We start from the raw sequence: 14,821 nt of genomic DNA, 5'->3' as shown, positions 1-14,821 counted from the left end.
TATTTGCCCGCTACTTCGTACCCATGGTTTTCAGACGTAGGAAAACTAAATAGAACATTTTTAGATGGTGTAACATGATAAAACATACAAGTTTTAACACTTAATGGATGAGCCCCATACATTTATGTTTTTCCACTGCGTAAAGTTGAATGGGCAGAGCTGGGTTGGCTGTACTAGCCACGAATTATATGTACAATGACCCAAATGAGAGGCTAAGCGTGGAAGAGTTCAATTTGCATTACAAGGTGAATGTTTTACAGCATATCATATGCTTAAAAAAAGCCTAACTGCAGTTGCCATCCCGACTGCCAAGCGTGGCAACTACTGGCAAAACTCCCTTTATGGGGAAGATTTATGTTCAGCAATGGACAATTATTGACTGAAATAATAATGAGACATAGCAAGCATAGGACAATCGACAATTGATTGACTGATAGAAGTCCAGGAAGCTTTCATTACTTACAAATGTTAGTGTATGATTGTCACTTTTTACAAAATGTAACAAACTTGATAAATTATTAATTTAACATTAATAATTCTTTAATAAAAATTACCTATATATAAACCCTTTTAAATATGAAATTATAGACAAATTATAGAAGTATGCACAACTGAAACATTACATAATTTAAAACTATCATCATTACTGCAGTGTTTAGAAATTTAATAATTACTAAGTTTTAATTTTATATTTACGGATTAAAAAACAAATATAAACACACAGTAGATTAAGAATATTTTAATTGTCCAATAGAATATATTAAATTTTCACCGCTATTCGTAATAAATATATTACAAGACGAATCATGTGCTTGAAACATGGCAGGGCTGCTGGTGTTCCACTGCCAGAGGCTATCCTCATAGCTCTGAATACTTAGTGATGACCAATAGTTATCTAAATCTCTTGAGAATACATATTTCTCTATGTGTTTACATGTGTTTTCAATAATATTTGGTGTCAACATTCCTTTTACAATGGACACTGATATTCTAGTAGACTTTAAGGCATATTCACTATCAGGTTGGTCATATGTGCTAATGTAACTTGGAACATCTGTCAGGTCAACATTGTGAGCCAACATTCCAATCCATTCAACCATATCCTCAAGTTCTACGTCCTTCAATGAAGGTATTTCTGTTACAGGAGGTGTCAATGTTTCCACTTGTACTGATGAAACTGAGACCTGTATATTCCTATCATTAAAATACTTTGCAATTGACGATGGGCATATATCTTCAGAATTTGGCTCCCACGATAAAATAAAATTGAATGTTTCCAATTTATTTAAAGCGCTCTTAATTCTAATAAAATTTTTCATGTTTTTCAAATCGATTCTTATTTCATAAAAGTTATGTGGTCGTTTTGTACCTTCTAAACCCAGCGTTTGATATATAAATTCGATTATGTGTAAAGTTAGTACACCATCAGGAGTTATGGCGAAGCAATTCTGCGTAATGCAGTTCCTATCAGTAGATAAACAGTGTAATTTGCCATTCTTAACAAAACTATCTATAAACACAGGTTCTAAAAACTCCGTTAATGGACAGTTGGATATTTTATAGTAATCCGTATCTTCTGTAAGTGATTCTTCAATGTAAGCAGGCACTTGCAAGTTATCAGGTAACGTAACAACCAAACTTTTGTAAAAATGATTCATTTTCACAGTTTTTATTATCGAGTCAATTGATTCAGAGCGTTTCTGATAAGTCATAACTTTTGGCGGTGGGAAATTCCAGACTTCTGGACACAACATTTTGATATTTAGATAATGTTGTCTTAAATTAAAATTGTAAATTAATATATATATATAATCAAGAACTATTAACCGTTTCTATATCAGTTTTAATTTCTGTAATTTGTAAGTAATCAAAGATAATTAAAAGCACTATAAATCGAATTCGAATTGTAAATAAATAACAAGAATAGCTAATATAAATAACCTAAAAATTTAAAAACTACTGACACTACACATGCTTACTGACTGTCATTCAGTGTCAGTCTGGTGTCAACTATGTGGTGTGACAATTTCTGTATTTTTTTTTCTGTTCTAAGAGAACGAATTCCATACAGCCTAGTCTGACGTGTACTTTCCTTTTAGGCTAGATATTAAATCTTCGTAATTGTGTTCTCAATGAAAGATAATTTCTCAAAGACAATTTTGAATTCCTCTAAATCATGTACCTTTTACTTCTACTTCCTTTCTCTTTTTTTACATTAAAGCTTGGTTTTCTTTCTGCTCATCTTTATATCATTTTAGTTAGTGGCTAGTCGCTAAAATTATAATTGGTCGAGATGGATATTTTTAGAGAAATAGTATGTTTTTTTTAAGTTTTTCTTTTCAGAATTTAATAGATATACAGAATTAAAAAAAAACATTAATAGATATTTACTACAAATTAAATACGATAGTTGTCCGAGAGACGTGTGACACGTGGAGATTGATCTGACAGGATATACTCGTATTGTTAATAATGGGGATTAACATTCCATTACTAACAATTCCTTTACTCCAACATCATGTCAACAACATTACAAACATTGTAACTCTAATTGTGCTCTCATTGTAACAAATTTTTAAGTAATTGAAAATACCGTAAATAATCCTTAACATATTAATTGTTACGACGTATCTACATCACATAGACAGAAATTCGACAAATTGACTTTTATAGGATTACCATAATGGAATAAAATCGTAAGTAAAAGAGAGTTTTTCAAATAATTCTTATTTCTGTCATACCTATATGTGCCTACTTAAAATTCTCTTATGGTACGAGAGTCATGAGAAAAGTTTTTTTATACTACTTACTATGTGGCAAATAGGTATACGGCTCGTCTGTTGCTAAACAGTGTTACCGTAGCATAGTGTTACGGCGGAAGCGACTTTAAACGCATTTGTTCAAAATGAATCTTTTTTACATATACTGACAATTATAGTTTTTTAGAAAAAAGAATATTTATAAACAATTAAAATAGAACAAAATATACATATAATACATCAAGTCAATAGATGGCAATTTTATTTACAATTAATATAATATAAATAATACAACAAGAACCAGCATATTTACAAATGCAATTAGTGCTCCTTCGAGCCGGATAGTAAACTTACCCTGTTCATATAGGAAAAGGCAAAAACAGTTCCCATAAAAAAAACTCATGGCAATCTTCTTCATCATCATCATCATCATATCCGCCGTTAACTGTTCACTGCTGAACATAGACATCCTTCGATTGCGGGATTGCCAGTAGTTGCCACGTTTGGCAGGCGGGTTGGCAACCGTAGTTAGGTTTTGATGATATTTTAAAAGGGATGCTACTCTGTTGACCATTAAGTTTCCTTAGTCGCCTCTTACGACACCAATGGAAAAGGAAGAGGTGACCCTTCTATTCCGGGACCATATGGCGAGCATATATTAAAGCACTGATGAAGAGCAGTCCCACTGTAGAAATACCCTTAAACTTTTTTTTATACAACATAGAATGGCAAACAAGCTGACGGCCCACCTGATGGAAAGTGGTAACCGTCGCCTATAGACATGAGCAGTACCATGGACATAACAGAGTATACTGTTTCGCCCATGATACCCCCCATGCGTTGCCATTCCTGAGGACTCAGGTGTTATTCCTCTGTACCCAGTAAATTCACGCCATATCCCACCCTTCAAACTGAAACACAGCCATGCAAACAAAACTGCTTCACGGTTGAAACACGAATGGGACAGAGGTACCCAAGCAATCGACTTTTGTACAAAGTCTCCCTCTGGTAAACTTAGGCAAATATGCCTTTAATATTACAAGCCGAAATTATATTACAAATTAATCCTCTTAAGTAAAAACACTCGTGTTGTTTTTACGTCCTTGTCAATACAAGGACTGTCACTGAACACCGCAAACTAAATAAGCGCATGCTCCCACGTAAGCTTTGCCCAAAAACTACACCATTTTCAAGATGAGGATGAAATGCCATAATACATAACTTGTAATTCTAGGCCACCCATACGTAAACTATATATCTCCTTTGAAAAATACACCTCATTTCCCGAGGAAATAAAAAATATTAGGAACACTGCTAAATACGAGTACATCATCACCGACAGGAGTCACTGAGAGGAATTTTATAATTTTATCCCTGTGAGCAGCAAACTTGAAGAAAGAGTGAGAGCTTGCAGTGTTACAGGTTTTTCTGTCTGACAAAACTCACCCCTCAATGATAAAATACCGAAAATGTACTAAGGACTTCTTATAGTTGTACATTTTAACAGGTTTTGTAATGGTATCAGGGATGCCAATAAAAGGACGAAGTAATCTTACTTAAAAGTCCTTTACTCTTACTTATTACAATTACATACCCTTACAAACAACAATATACAATAGAATAACAGAATAGATAACATTTTGTTTAGCTGAGAGCGAGTTCATCGGCGGGCACTATTTTGTAGAGAGCTTCCAGTGTATCCATGACGGCCGCCACGATGGAATAGACTACCGGCGGCGCCACCTCTTGCATCACGTCGCTCCAGTTCGTGTTCATGAACATTTCCACTGGTTCCGCTGGAGTAAGCGAAAAGTATTAAATTAAAATCTTATGAGTAATGCATAAGTGTGTTTGAACATCTTCTTTATCTAAGATACTCGATCTTAGATAAAGAAGATATCAAAACAAACGGGCTTTAGATCATGGCCAAGTATTGGATTTACATGAATTGTTTAATAATACAGTACAGTTAGGATGTCCTCCTTTTTAGAAGTCGGTTAAAATAATATTGCACTAATGAAATATTATTATTAGATATTATTATTGTTGTGTATTTCAAACAATCAAAGAAAAAATATGACCACATTTTATATAAAAAATATCATTGATCAATATAGAAGCTATGGTAGATTCAAATTCCAGGAAAAACATTATAAATGCATTATTCACTTATACTATACTATTCACATTTGTTTTGGGCGGTTAACAGTTTTATGTAGGTACTTAGTTCTCTTCTAGGATAAGCAGCTTGCCCTCTTGCTTAAGAGTGTTTGGAAGGATGCACTACAGCAGTGAAATTATGCAAAGCCATAGAAATATGGCTTTGCGTTACAAAATTCAGCATTGCACGCATTTTACTGCTGATTTTACAACAGTTTATAGACTGCTGTGGCGGTCGTCAGTCATTATCGTTATCATGATGCATCAGTCGGACTGAATGCTGGTATAATAACCTTGTGAATCTTTTAAAAAATACCAAGTATCAGCGACCAGCTCTACTTACCGAGAACTTTATTTCCATTGAACAAGTTATCGAACTGGAAGTGAGCGCCAGTCTTCACCTGGTACGCGTGTTTCCACTTGTTCACATGCCAGTGGAGTTTTCCATCCTCCCCTGGTACCATGGACATCTCACTGGTCACTTTGATAACGATGTCGCCTGTAATTTTCCAAAATAATATAAAAATCATGGCCAAAAGGCTCATCATGTCTTTTGGCCATGATGAGTCTCAGCATGCCGGGAATCATGGCATGTATTCCCGGCATGCCGACTTCGAATTCTTATTCTACATACATAGAATGAAGACACAGAATCCTCCTAAAATCCTTCATTTCAGCCCTTAGTCGTTCACTGCTGAGTATAAGCCTCCACTGTGGTGGATTTCGCCAGGTGTTGCCACGCTTGACAGGCGGATTAGCAACCGTAGTTAGGCTTTCGAAATGTTATAAGAGCAACGCTGTTGTTCCTTCCTCGTCTTCCCTTAAAGAAGAAAGAAAGGGGTGGCCTATTCTATGCCGGGACCACACGGCACCAAGAAAAGTAGAAATAGTAAAAACTAGTAATAAAGTGTATATATACGTCGGTGCATTCAGTCAATAACTCCACAAGATTCTGAACCTTGAGGTACGGAAATGAATTTAACAGCGTATGAATTTATTATGTACATCAAGTTTATAATATAATTATTAAATACTACACGTGACCGCCCAAGGTCATTACCGTCAGATAATTGGTTTGTTACCAACAAGCTCGTTCTTTGCCTGTTCTGTACCCGCTAGAGCATACTGGACTGTATTTGCGAACAATTTTATCATCCTTTCAGCTGTGAACAGTCCACTGCCGAACGTAGAACAATATCAGGAGGAATATATCAAGAGATAGAGATATCAAGAGGAACTTGAGAGGTTTTGTCAGTAGTTACCATGCTTGGCAGGTTCACAATCACAATTAGGCTTTGGTGATGTTTTAAGAGGGACGCTGCTGTCCTTCCTGGACCATTGAAAGAAAGAAAAGGATTTAAATTAATAAAAAAAAAAAAAAAAAACTACTCACGTATGTCAATATTATATTTCCCCTCTCCTTCCACCGGTAAGACTATCAGACGCCCATTCAGTTTGTAGTTCCCGGCCTGGTTTATGGAGCAACGGATCACCACCGATTGTTTGGGTTTAGTGATGTCGTGTCTGAAAGAGAATTCATGCTATGAATCATTTCGAAGCAGTCGTGATCAAAGGCTAAGGGAAAGCTGGGTAGGTCTTGCTCGTCCTACAATTTTATGGTGTTAATGTCGCACGCGTCTTTAAGCTACGGTAACCGTTTATTATCAGACAGGCTGTATGATTGTTTGCCAATTTTGTGGTATAAAGAAAGTGTATCGAAAAGTAGTTGAAGAATGTACATAGCTTGGGATTACATAGTGATGAAAGATTTTTACCCTTGTTAAAAAAAAGGCAAACACAGTACGACGACCCCCATTACAAAGTCGCCATTCAAGAACCTTTTTTCCTCCATCGGTTTTTCAAGCTGATTATACAATAATAATTTATTCCTTCATTGAACAAGAAGTGCATTAATTATTTTATTAAATGCGTAATTAATTCAAATTTGTTTGTAAACACAGCATGGTTGCGGCATGATGTCCCCGTTTACCGTAGTTAGTTGCACCTGTTGTATATCTGTATACAATTTAATTTACCTGTGTTAGACCTTGTCCATCAAGATCGCAGAGTAAACTAGATATCATAAAACTTTATTATTTAAAACGTGCAAACGTTTTATTTCACATTCCCAAGCTTAAAGGAGCCAAGCGAGTATTATAAAAATTCCTCTCATAGTTTTTTTCTATATTCATTAGACTTTACCTGTGGTCAGCATTTTATTACTATGCAGGTAGTATGATGTTACCTTTGATCCTAAAATTTGGGGTCAAAGATATATATTTTTCTTATTTTTTTTTTATATCACGAAAACATCCATCATGGCAAACATTCATACTGTCTGTTGGTAAGCGGTCACCGTAGACTATAAATGCCAACATAACTAGAAGTGTCAAGTAAGTATTGCTGACGCTGAAGAAATCTTAATACACACTTTTTAAAAAAGCCCATACTGTAAAAAGGACGATACGATAAAAAAGAAACGAAATTCTTATGGAGAAAAGGGAAAGAAAGAATAGTACAGTTGCGGAGGGGATAGTGGTGATAAACTGCAGTGGCTCGGGAGACCGGGATTGTAAACTCATGTGTCCTTACTCCAGAACCGAATAGACCACTAGATGAGAACGTTTTTTCGATAATTGTAATACACTACGTAGTATGTTTTACTCAGTCTACGATATAACATTACAATACCATCAAATAGGCAGTCAGCTTGTTTGCCATTCCAAAATTCGTTAAAAAATTGGTCAAACTTCAATTTACTCACCGTATGCCGTCAATCTTGCAGTTTTTGAGTCCCGTAATCACGGTGTCTGTGAACGTGAGTGTCAGTCCACCTTGGTCGCTCTTTATTACTGGAATGTGTAGAGGATCCAACGGTTTCACACCCAGTTCTGGTAGTCCAGCAGCGACGTATGGCAGCGCCGCTTGAGCAGCCGCCAGGGTGCAAGTGTCATTTTGTGTATGGCATGGTGTAATGAACGGTGCTGGGGAAGGAAAAAATATTTTGTTAATGGTTGCTATACAAGGATCAGCAGAGTGATGTAATCTAGCCATATTCGCCTATCTATAGGTATACTTTAAATTAATAACTACCGGTTTAACTTACGTGTAATTAGATCGATAAAGCTCGACTAGTTTCGGTATCAATTCGTGATCTTTAGTCATGAGCGACTGTGACACGAGCATGAGTGTGATATACTGGTATATAAATATATTGTTAACCCACTCGCCTCCCCGGTAATAAACCGACATAAATTTGTAACGAAAAAGTAGCCTGCATTAGTGCATCTTTCTCACTCATGTTTCAATAATGTTTAAGTGTTTTCCAGCATATGCACAAGGAATATTTACTCTTCTGTTTACGGTTTAGAAGATATTGCTACTGTGGTACTGAGTGCGGAGTGTAGAAGTACAACATTGTTTTTCTCAAGAATTGCAAGGCGTATGAAGTACCATAGACACCGCGTTGCCTTTGAACATAAATAGACAATAGTTACCATTTGTCATCTGTCCTGACGTTCTCAATAGTTTAAAAAATCCGTAAAAAAATATTTAATGTTCATGATACAACATCTAATATATATTGTAAACACAATATTCAATTACCTACTTCGAGGTGTTAATGCTAAAACTAGTCGTGCCAACGGTGCGGGAAACACCGAGCAAGTCACTTTTTCAATATATTATAATTTAAGATGTTGCTTTCATAAAACGTCGTATTAAAATTAATAGGATTCTAACACGTATAATCTCTATTTATAAAAATTATAATAAGGATTATCATCGATTTATAATTGAAGAATATAAAGAAAAATAAGATCGAATTAAGAAACATCTCATGTTTTAAGTAGTTTAAAAAGAAAATGCTAAATTGGATAATCGCGAGGTATAACACACTAGGACCAAACCAGAACTGCCGATGTTACAACTGCAAAATCTTTCAAATTTTGCATACGTTTATAAACAGGTAAGCCCCGATCTCAAGGAATACGGATTTCGCGTGAGCAAAGCCAAGGAAACAGCTACAAAATTACACAAAATAATGTGCAAAAAATACAATAAGAAAATGTTAATACGACCACAAATCATAATCATTGCCATTAAATGTTAATGCAAACAAATTAAGCACACGATATTTGAGACAACACAAAAAGTGTCAAGAGTTACCTAATCGAGTCTAACAAGTCCAAGGTCGGAATTCTTTTCCATGAGTTTATAAAACGGAAGCAGTGCGCAACACAAAGGAAAAAAAAATGGCGAATTGGCAAGTGCGAATCGTTTGCCACGCACGGCGAATACCCCGAATATTTCTGGTAAAACGGTCTTGTATTTCCGTTACGAAGGTATTTAGGTACTTATTGGTAACGGAGAAAGGATCCAGTTTCATCGGACGGTTCAAGGGCGATCAGGCGATATAAGGAAGATCGGTTATTATAAGTTCTAAACCGGTCTTCTTATCTTTTATCTCGAAAAGTCAAAGTTCAGATTCGGTTGAATAAATTGGAAGAAATAGAAATGTGTCTATATATATATATATATATATATATATATATATATATATATATATATATATATATATATATATATATATATATATATATATATATATATATATATATATATACAACTACATAGTGACCTTAAAAGATAATTCAATAAAGATTTTAACCCAAAAACTATACGTAGACACATAAAAATATTATATTATATTTATGAACATAAATCTTTAATCTTTAATCCTTGGCGAAATTGGTTAAGTCCTCTTTTATATTGCATATGGAAAATTTATATAAAACCCATGGAAAAATTTTGTTATTTTAGAAATGATGATTCATATTTGATATTATTAGAAAAAAATATACCCCTGATTGATAAAAACTAAAACCTCTTACGTACCTATTTTAAGTATTACACTGTTTTTTGCCATTCAAACATTCAGTACAAAAGAAAGAGACAAAACAGTTCAACAACTAAAATAAGAGGGACAACATACTCTTTTACAATAAAATTGTTATTTTATTGACCAGTTCCACCGTTAAATGCATTATCTTTGAATGTTTATTTACATTTGTTTTCTCCGTGCAATCAATTTAAAAATATTCATTCTTGTTTTAAATTGTCACAGATCAGACAGATTACGTGGAGCTTGTAGGCGACAAAGGAAACCAGGAATGGAAATTGGAAATATATGTATATTAGTCAAAGGAACTTAGAAGACTAGGGCCGTGAAGGCAAGCCAAAAGGAAACAATAGATAGGCGCGTCAATTTCGAATTTGGTAAATAATAATATATAGCTATAAATAATATATGTGGCCTGTACTCCACAGTGCTGATGGTCTAAAAGTTACAGAAGAGAGAAGAATACTTTTTGCTTGAAGTGGAAACTGAATGACGGTTTGTTTTTAATACGTACTTACTCATACTTATAAAAAAATCCTTTCTTAGCAGATGCTTGCGTTATAAAATAAACGTATGTTCCGAATTTAAACTTTCTGTACTTAGTACTTTTTAACCGACTTAAAAAATGTATAGGTTCACACTTCGGTTATATATATTTTTTTTTTATGTTTGTTACCACACAAGTAAGTCACTTCTAAACCGATTTGATTTCAGATTGGTCTTACGGAAATTTTATCAAAATCGATTCATTAGTTTAGAATTAGTTTGAAATCAAAATAGTTTTGTCACAATTTAAGTCGGTTTTTATTGTGTAATACAATCTTAAATATCATAAAAATTTTAGTTTCTAAAGTTGTATGTATATTTCAATGCTACATTATAATAAAATTAAAATAAAAAAAATTGTCAAAAAAAATTGGGGTACGTCACCCTTATAATGGAGGGGTATGAAAAATAGATGTTGGCCGATTCTCAGACCTACCGAATATACACACAAAATTTCATAAATATCGGTAAAGCCGTTTCGGAGGAGTTTGGTAACAAACACCGCGACACGAGAATTTTATATATATATATATATATATATATATATATATATATATATATATATATATATATTTAGAGTTGTATCTGTGATCATAAAATCTATAATTAATTGACAGTGGCGTCGATCCTGAGCCAACATTGGTCTAAAACCTATCTTTAAAAACAAAATTTTAATTTGATATCACTGTCACAAATAATATACCATACTAGTAGCGTAATCTTTATTGTAAGAACCAATATGAACTGGGGGGAGAAGGGACTGTTAGTAACGGGGATTAGCATCCCCATTGCTAGCAATAAACCCTATTGGACCGACCTCCTCGCGGTTCCCCCTGGAAACTATCGTGATTAATTTATTGTTGAATTTGTCATGATGTTCTAACTAACCTGCTTCATCCTCACCTATCATCTCTCACTGGTGCCCTGTCAGCGTATATATACCGATAGCGCAGGCGGGTTAACCATTCCATTATCATCTCTAAAAAAAAACCAATATGAACTATATTCCTAATACATTTACCTTCCATCATCATTATTTCAGCCATTATCTGTCCACTGTTGGACATAAGCCTCCCCCATAGACCTCCTCCATCCCCCATCCTGAGCCACCTGCATCCACTGACTCCCTGCAATGCATTCCAATTCGTCACTCCATCTAGTGGGGGGTCGTCCTTCACTACGTTTACTCCTACGCGGTCGCCACTAAAGAACCATTCTTTCTTTCATTTACCTTTAAGTTATATTTATTATAATATTCGTTTGTGACGGTCCATAAAATAGTAACTTTTCAAACTATCAAATTCAAAAAAATTAGAATAAGATATAGGTTTAGAAAGATGACATCATACTATATATTAGATTCTCAGAACATTTTTAAAAGTTTTTTTTTTTTTCTTTAACATTACAATTTCGTTTTTTATTTTAATTTTTTTATACAACTTAGAATCGCAAACAAGCCTAGATGCCAAGCCAAGAAGGATAGTGGTAACCGTCGCCTATAGTCATGAGCAGTATACCATGGACATAACAGAGTATACTGTTTCGCCCATGATACCTCCCATGCGTTGCCATTCCTGAGGACTCGGGTGTTATTCCTCTGTACCCAATAAATTCACGCCATATCCCACACTTCAAATCGAAACAGCCATACAAACACAACTGCTTCACGGTTGAAACAATACTTTCTATGTAATTTATAAGTACAATAAAGAATATATAAAACACAATCACGCAGATATTAATATCTTAAATAAATTTTAACATATAAAAATTACGTGTCAAAAAGTTTTCGAAACCGTTCTAGTGATTGTAATAAAATTTTATAAACAATAAGTAAAGTTTCTAAGAAAAAAATTTATTCGGTAGATGGCGGTAGAATGCTTGGATTCCTTTTTTATAATTAATTAATCTTTAGTATAAGTACAGAATGAAGTTATGATGTATCCAACTATTAAGTTAATGTGGCGAAATTCAAAATTGTATCTCCTTTTTCTATCCACTTCTATGGGGAACATGTTCCATTCCGCTGCTATTTAGAACACCCTCAAAAGGTTTAATACCAAATAAAAAAATAGCTTAATAATTTATATTCCCACTTTGTTATTCATAAATCAAACTTAAATAAGAACTTACCTAATGCACAATTCGCACTTATTATCACAGAGAAAAAACATATAATGTAACTAAACATTTTAAGACACTTATGTGATTCGAAATAAAAAAAAAAAAAAAAACCAATGTACGTACTCTATACTGTTATACTGTACGTATTAATACTGTGTCCTATTAGTATTAATTTTATAGTTTTAAATGCGCGGGCCGGTGCTTTCCGCCAGTTTATATGTCGCGAAGTTGTGACGTCAAATGTATATAGGTACTTGCATTTACAACGAGCCTCCGCCTGATTTGGTCGAATAAAGAACATTATTTCCCACGTTATTAATTTGCTTATATGTAAATTAATTATTTATTTTAACCTTGTATGTGTATAACGCGGCCGGTATAATAATATGCGATGGAAGATTTGTTATTAAATTAACAAAACAATCTATTTTTGTGCATTGATGTTTGATTAATTTAATAAATTTTTTATTTGATAAATTAATTCTTCTTTCCACTCAGGGTTTGCTGGAGGAGAACTTTTACAGAGTTAACCTCGGCTGTTGTAAATCTTTATTTAATACTAGCTTTCGCCCGCGGCTTCGCCCGCGTGGATCTTGGTTATCGCAATATGCAATTTTTGGAAATAACTCGATAGATTTATTTAAATAAGGATTAATACTGGAGTATGAAAATACCACCCAGACGATACGACCAGCGTGGTTATTCGTAATTTTAGAAAGAATAGTGATTTTAGAAAGAAGACTGTTTCCCCCATGAGTTGCCATTCCTGAGGACTCAGGTGTTATTCCTGTATACCCTGTAAATTCACGCCATATTCCACCCTTCAAACCGAAACACAGCCATGCAAACACAACTGCTTCACGGTAGAAACACGAATGGGACAGAGGAAGCGAAGCAAACGACTTTTGTACAAAGTCACCCTCTGGTATCTCTCTATCAGTCAACCATTAAGCAAATAGAGAATTATGGAGGACCTAACAGACCCATTGCGCGGGAAAAGAGATTATTAATAATACGAACTACCAGTTCCATTGCTACCTTGTCAGGTAGCTTTTCTTCCTGAAAACTCTCATGCTAAATTCCAGATGTATTCTTCACGATTGGCTTACTCACCTGTCTTTTCATCCTCACCAATCATCCGTCACTGATGTCCCGCCAGCATATACTGTTAGCGCAGGTAACCGCTTCACACGTTGCTCGACTGAAGTCAAAATAATATTGTTCAAGGCATATTGCCAATCTTTTTACACGAGCAGCCTGTGGGTTGACTATACACGGCGGGCATACAGCGCTCTGCGTGTTCAATACAATAATGTTTTCAGGGTGTTGTTACGGCTGCTACGTTTTTGTAGTGCATCCACAATGTTTGCAGCGGCATGGACAGACGACTTCTAGGCCATCAGACGCAAACGGATCGCATCTCTTTTATACCGATTGCGTGGCAGCAGTAACAGCATTCTGAGGGCATTATGTAATAAATACGATAGTCCGATCCTCTCATTGTGGGTCAAAATTATTATAGGGGCCATAAAATGAATTTTGTATATATTTTTTTTTCTACTAACATAGTTTAAGTCAATTGTTTCTAACAAGAATGGATCTTTGTAATCTATAAATAAAGAAATATTATTATTATTATCATCCATTAAAAAACAAAAATAGCCACATTGCTAGCAACTTTATTAAGCCAATCTCTGCTGAGTTCCTTCTTGAAACTATCTAGGTTAATTTTTTTCTTAATTTGTCACTATAGGCAAAATTATGTTTCATCTTTACCTATCATCTCCATTGGTACCTTGCCAACGTATACCAATAGCGCAGGCAAAGTTACCTTTCCATTATCATCCATTGAAAAAACCCCAGATTTCTTTCTTTTTTATTCGTTTATAAAATTAAAGGTATCAAATGCGATATGATAAAATAGTATTTCGTAGGTATGACATACGTAACATGCAAAAACTGGATAAAGATGTAAGATTTTCATGTCCTTTGATAGTGCGTTTTTAGGGTTCTGCACTGAAACCCTATTGGTACAACTTTGTCTATCTATTTCTCTCTATGTCACAGTATTACATCTAATTAAAGAGTAAATTAGTGCGAGAAGTTCGAAATTTTCTATCGATTTACCTGAGTTTCTTGGCCGTACTTTTTAGCTATAATTGGATTCCAAATAGGTGGTAGAATCATAAAAAATGACTATTCAAAAATGCTTAAAGTTTACTATTTTTTTTACTGTAGCACGCCATGTGACCACTCCATCCTGAGCGAACACAGCGACAATATGGTCCATGAATACGATCAACAAAAAATAATTTACTGTCAATAGTTGACT

General features: G+C 34.5%; 2 protein-coding genes across 2 annotated transcripts; both read right to left on the bottom strand.

The window, feature by feature from the left end:
• Window positions 1-724: 724 nt before the first annotated feature.
• On the bottom strand, window positions 725-1,989 carry LOC113514364 (ribonuclease P protein subunit p40-like). The gene has a single exon (XM_026898441.3). The coding sequence runs from the start codon at window positions 1,752-1,754 to the stop codon at window positions 729-731; it is 1,026 nt and encodes a 341-aa protein (XP_026754242.2). The 5' UTR covers window positions 1,755-1,989; the 3' UTR covers window positions 725-728.
• Window positions 1,990-4,306: 2,317 nt separating this feature from the next.
• On the bottom strand, window positions 4,307-12,678 carry LOC113514356 (circadian clock-controlled protein daywake-like). Its single transcript, XM_026898429.3, has 5 exons — window positions 12,499-12,678; window positions 7,684-7,903; window positions 6,313-6,443; window positions 5,263-5,418; window positions 4,307-4,555 (listed from the first exon to the last, which is right to left on the bottom strand). Exons 1-5 carry the CDS (start codon window positions 12,554-12,556, stop codon window positions 4,404-4,406), a joined length of 717 nt encoding a protein of 238 aa, XP_026754230.1. The 5' UTR covers window positions 12,557-12,678; the 3' UTR covers window positions 4,307-4,403.
• Between the last annotated feature and the right edge of the window lie 2,143 nt (window positions 12,679-14,821).

The sequence above is a fragment of the Galleria mellonella genome, unplaced genomic scaffold (assembly GCF_026898425.1).
Source record: "Galleria mellonella isolate WM207_F2 unplaced genomic scaffold, CSIRO_AGI_GalMel_v1 utg606, whole genome shotgun sequence".
NCBI classification, from domain to species: Eukaryota; Metazoa; Arthropoda; class Insecta; order Lepidoptera; family Pyralidae; genus Galleria; species Galleria mellonella.
Note: the sequence above shows the minus strand (reverse complement) of the source record. Positions and strands in the feature narration are given on the sequence as shown.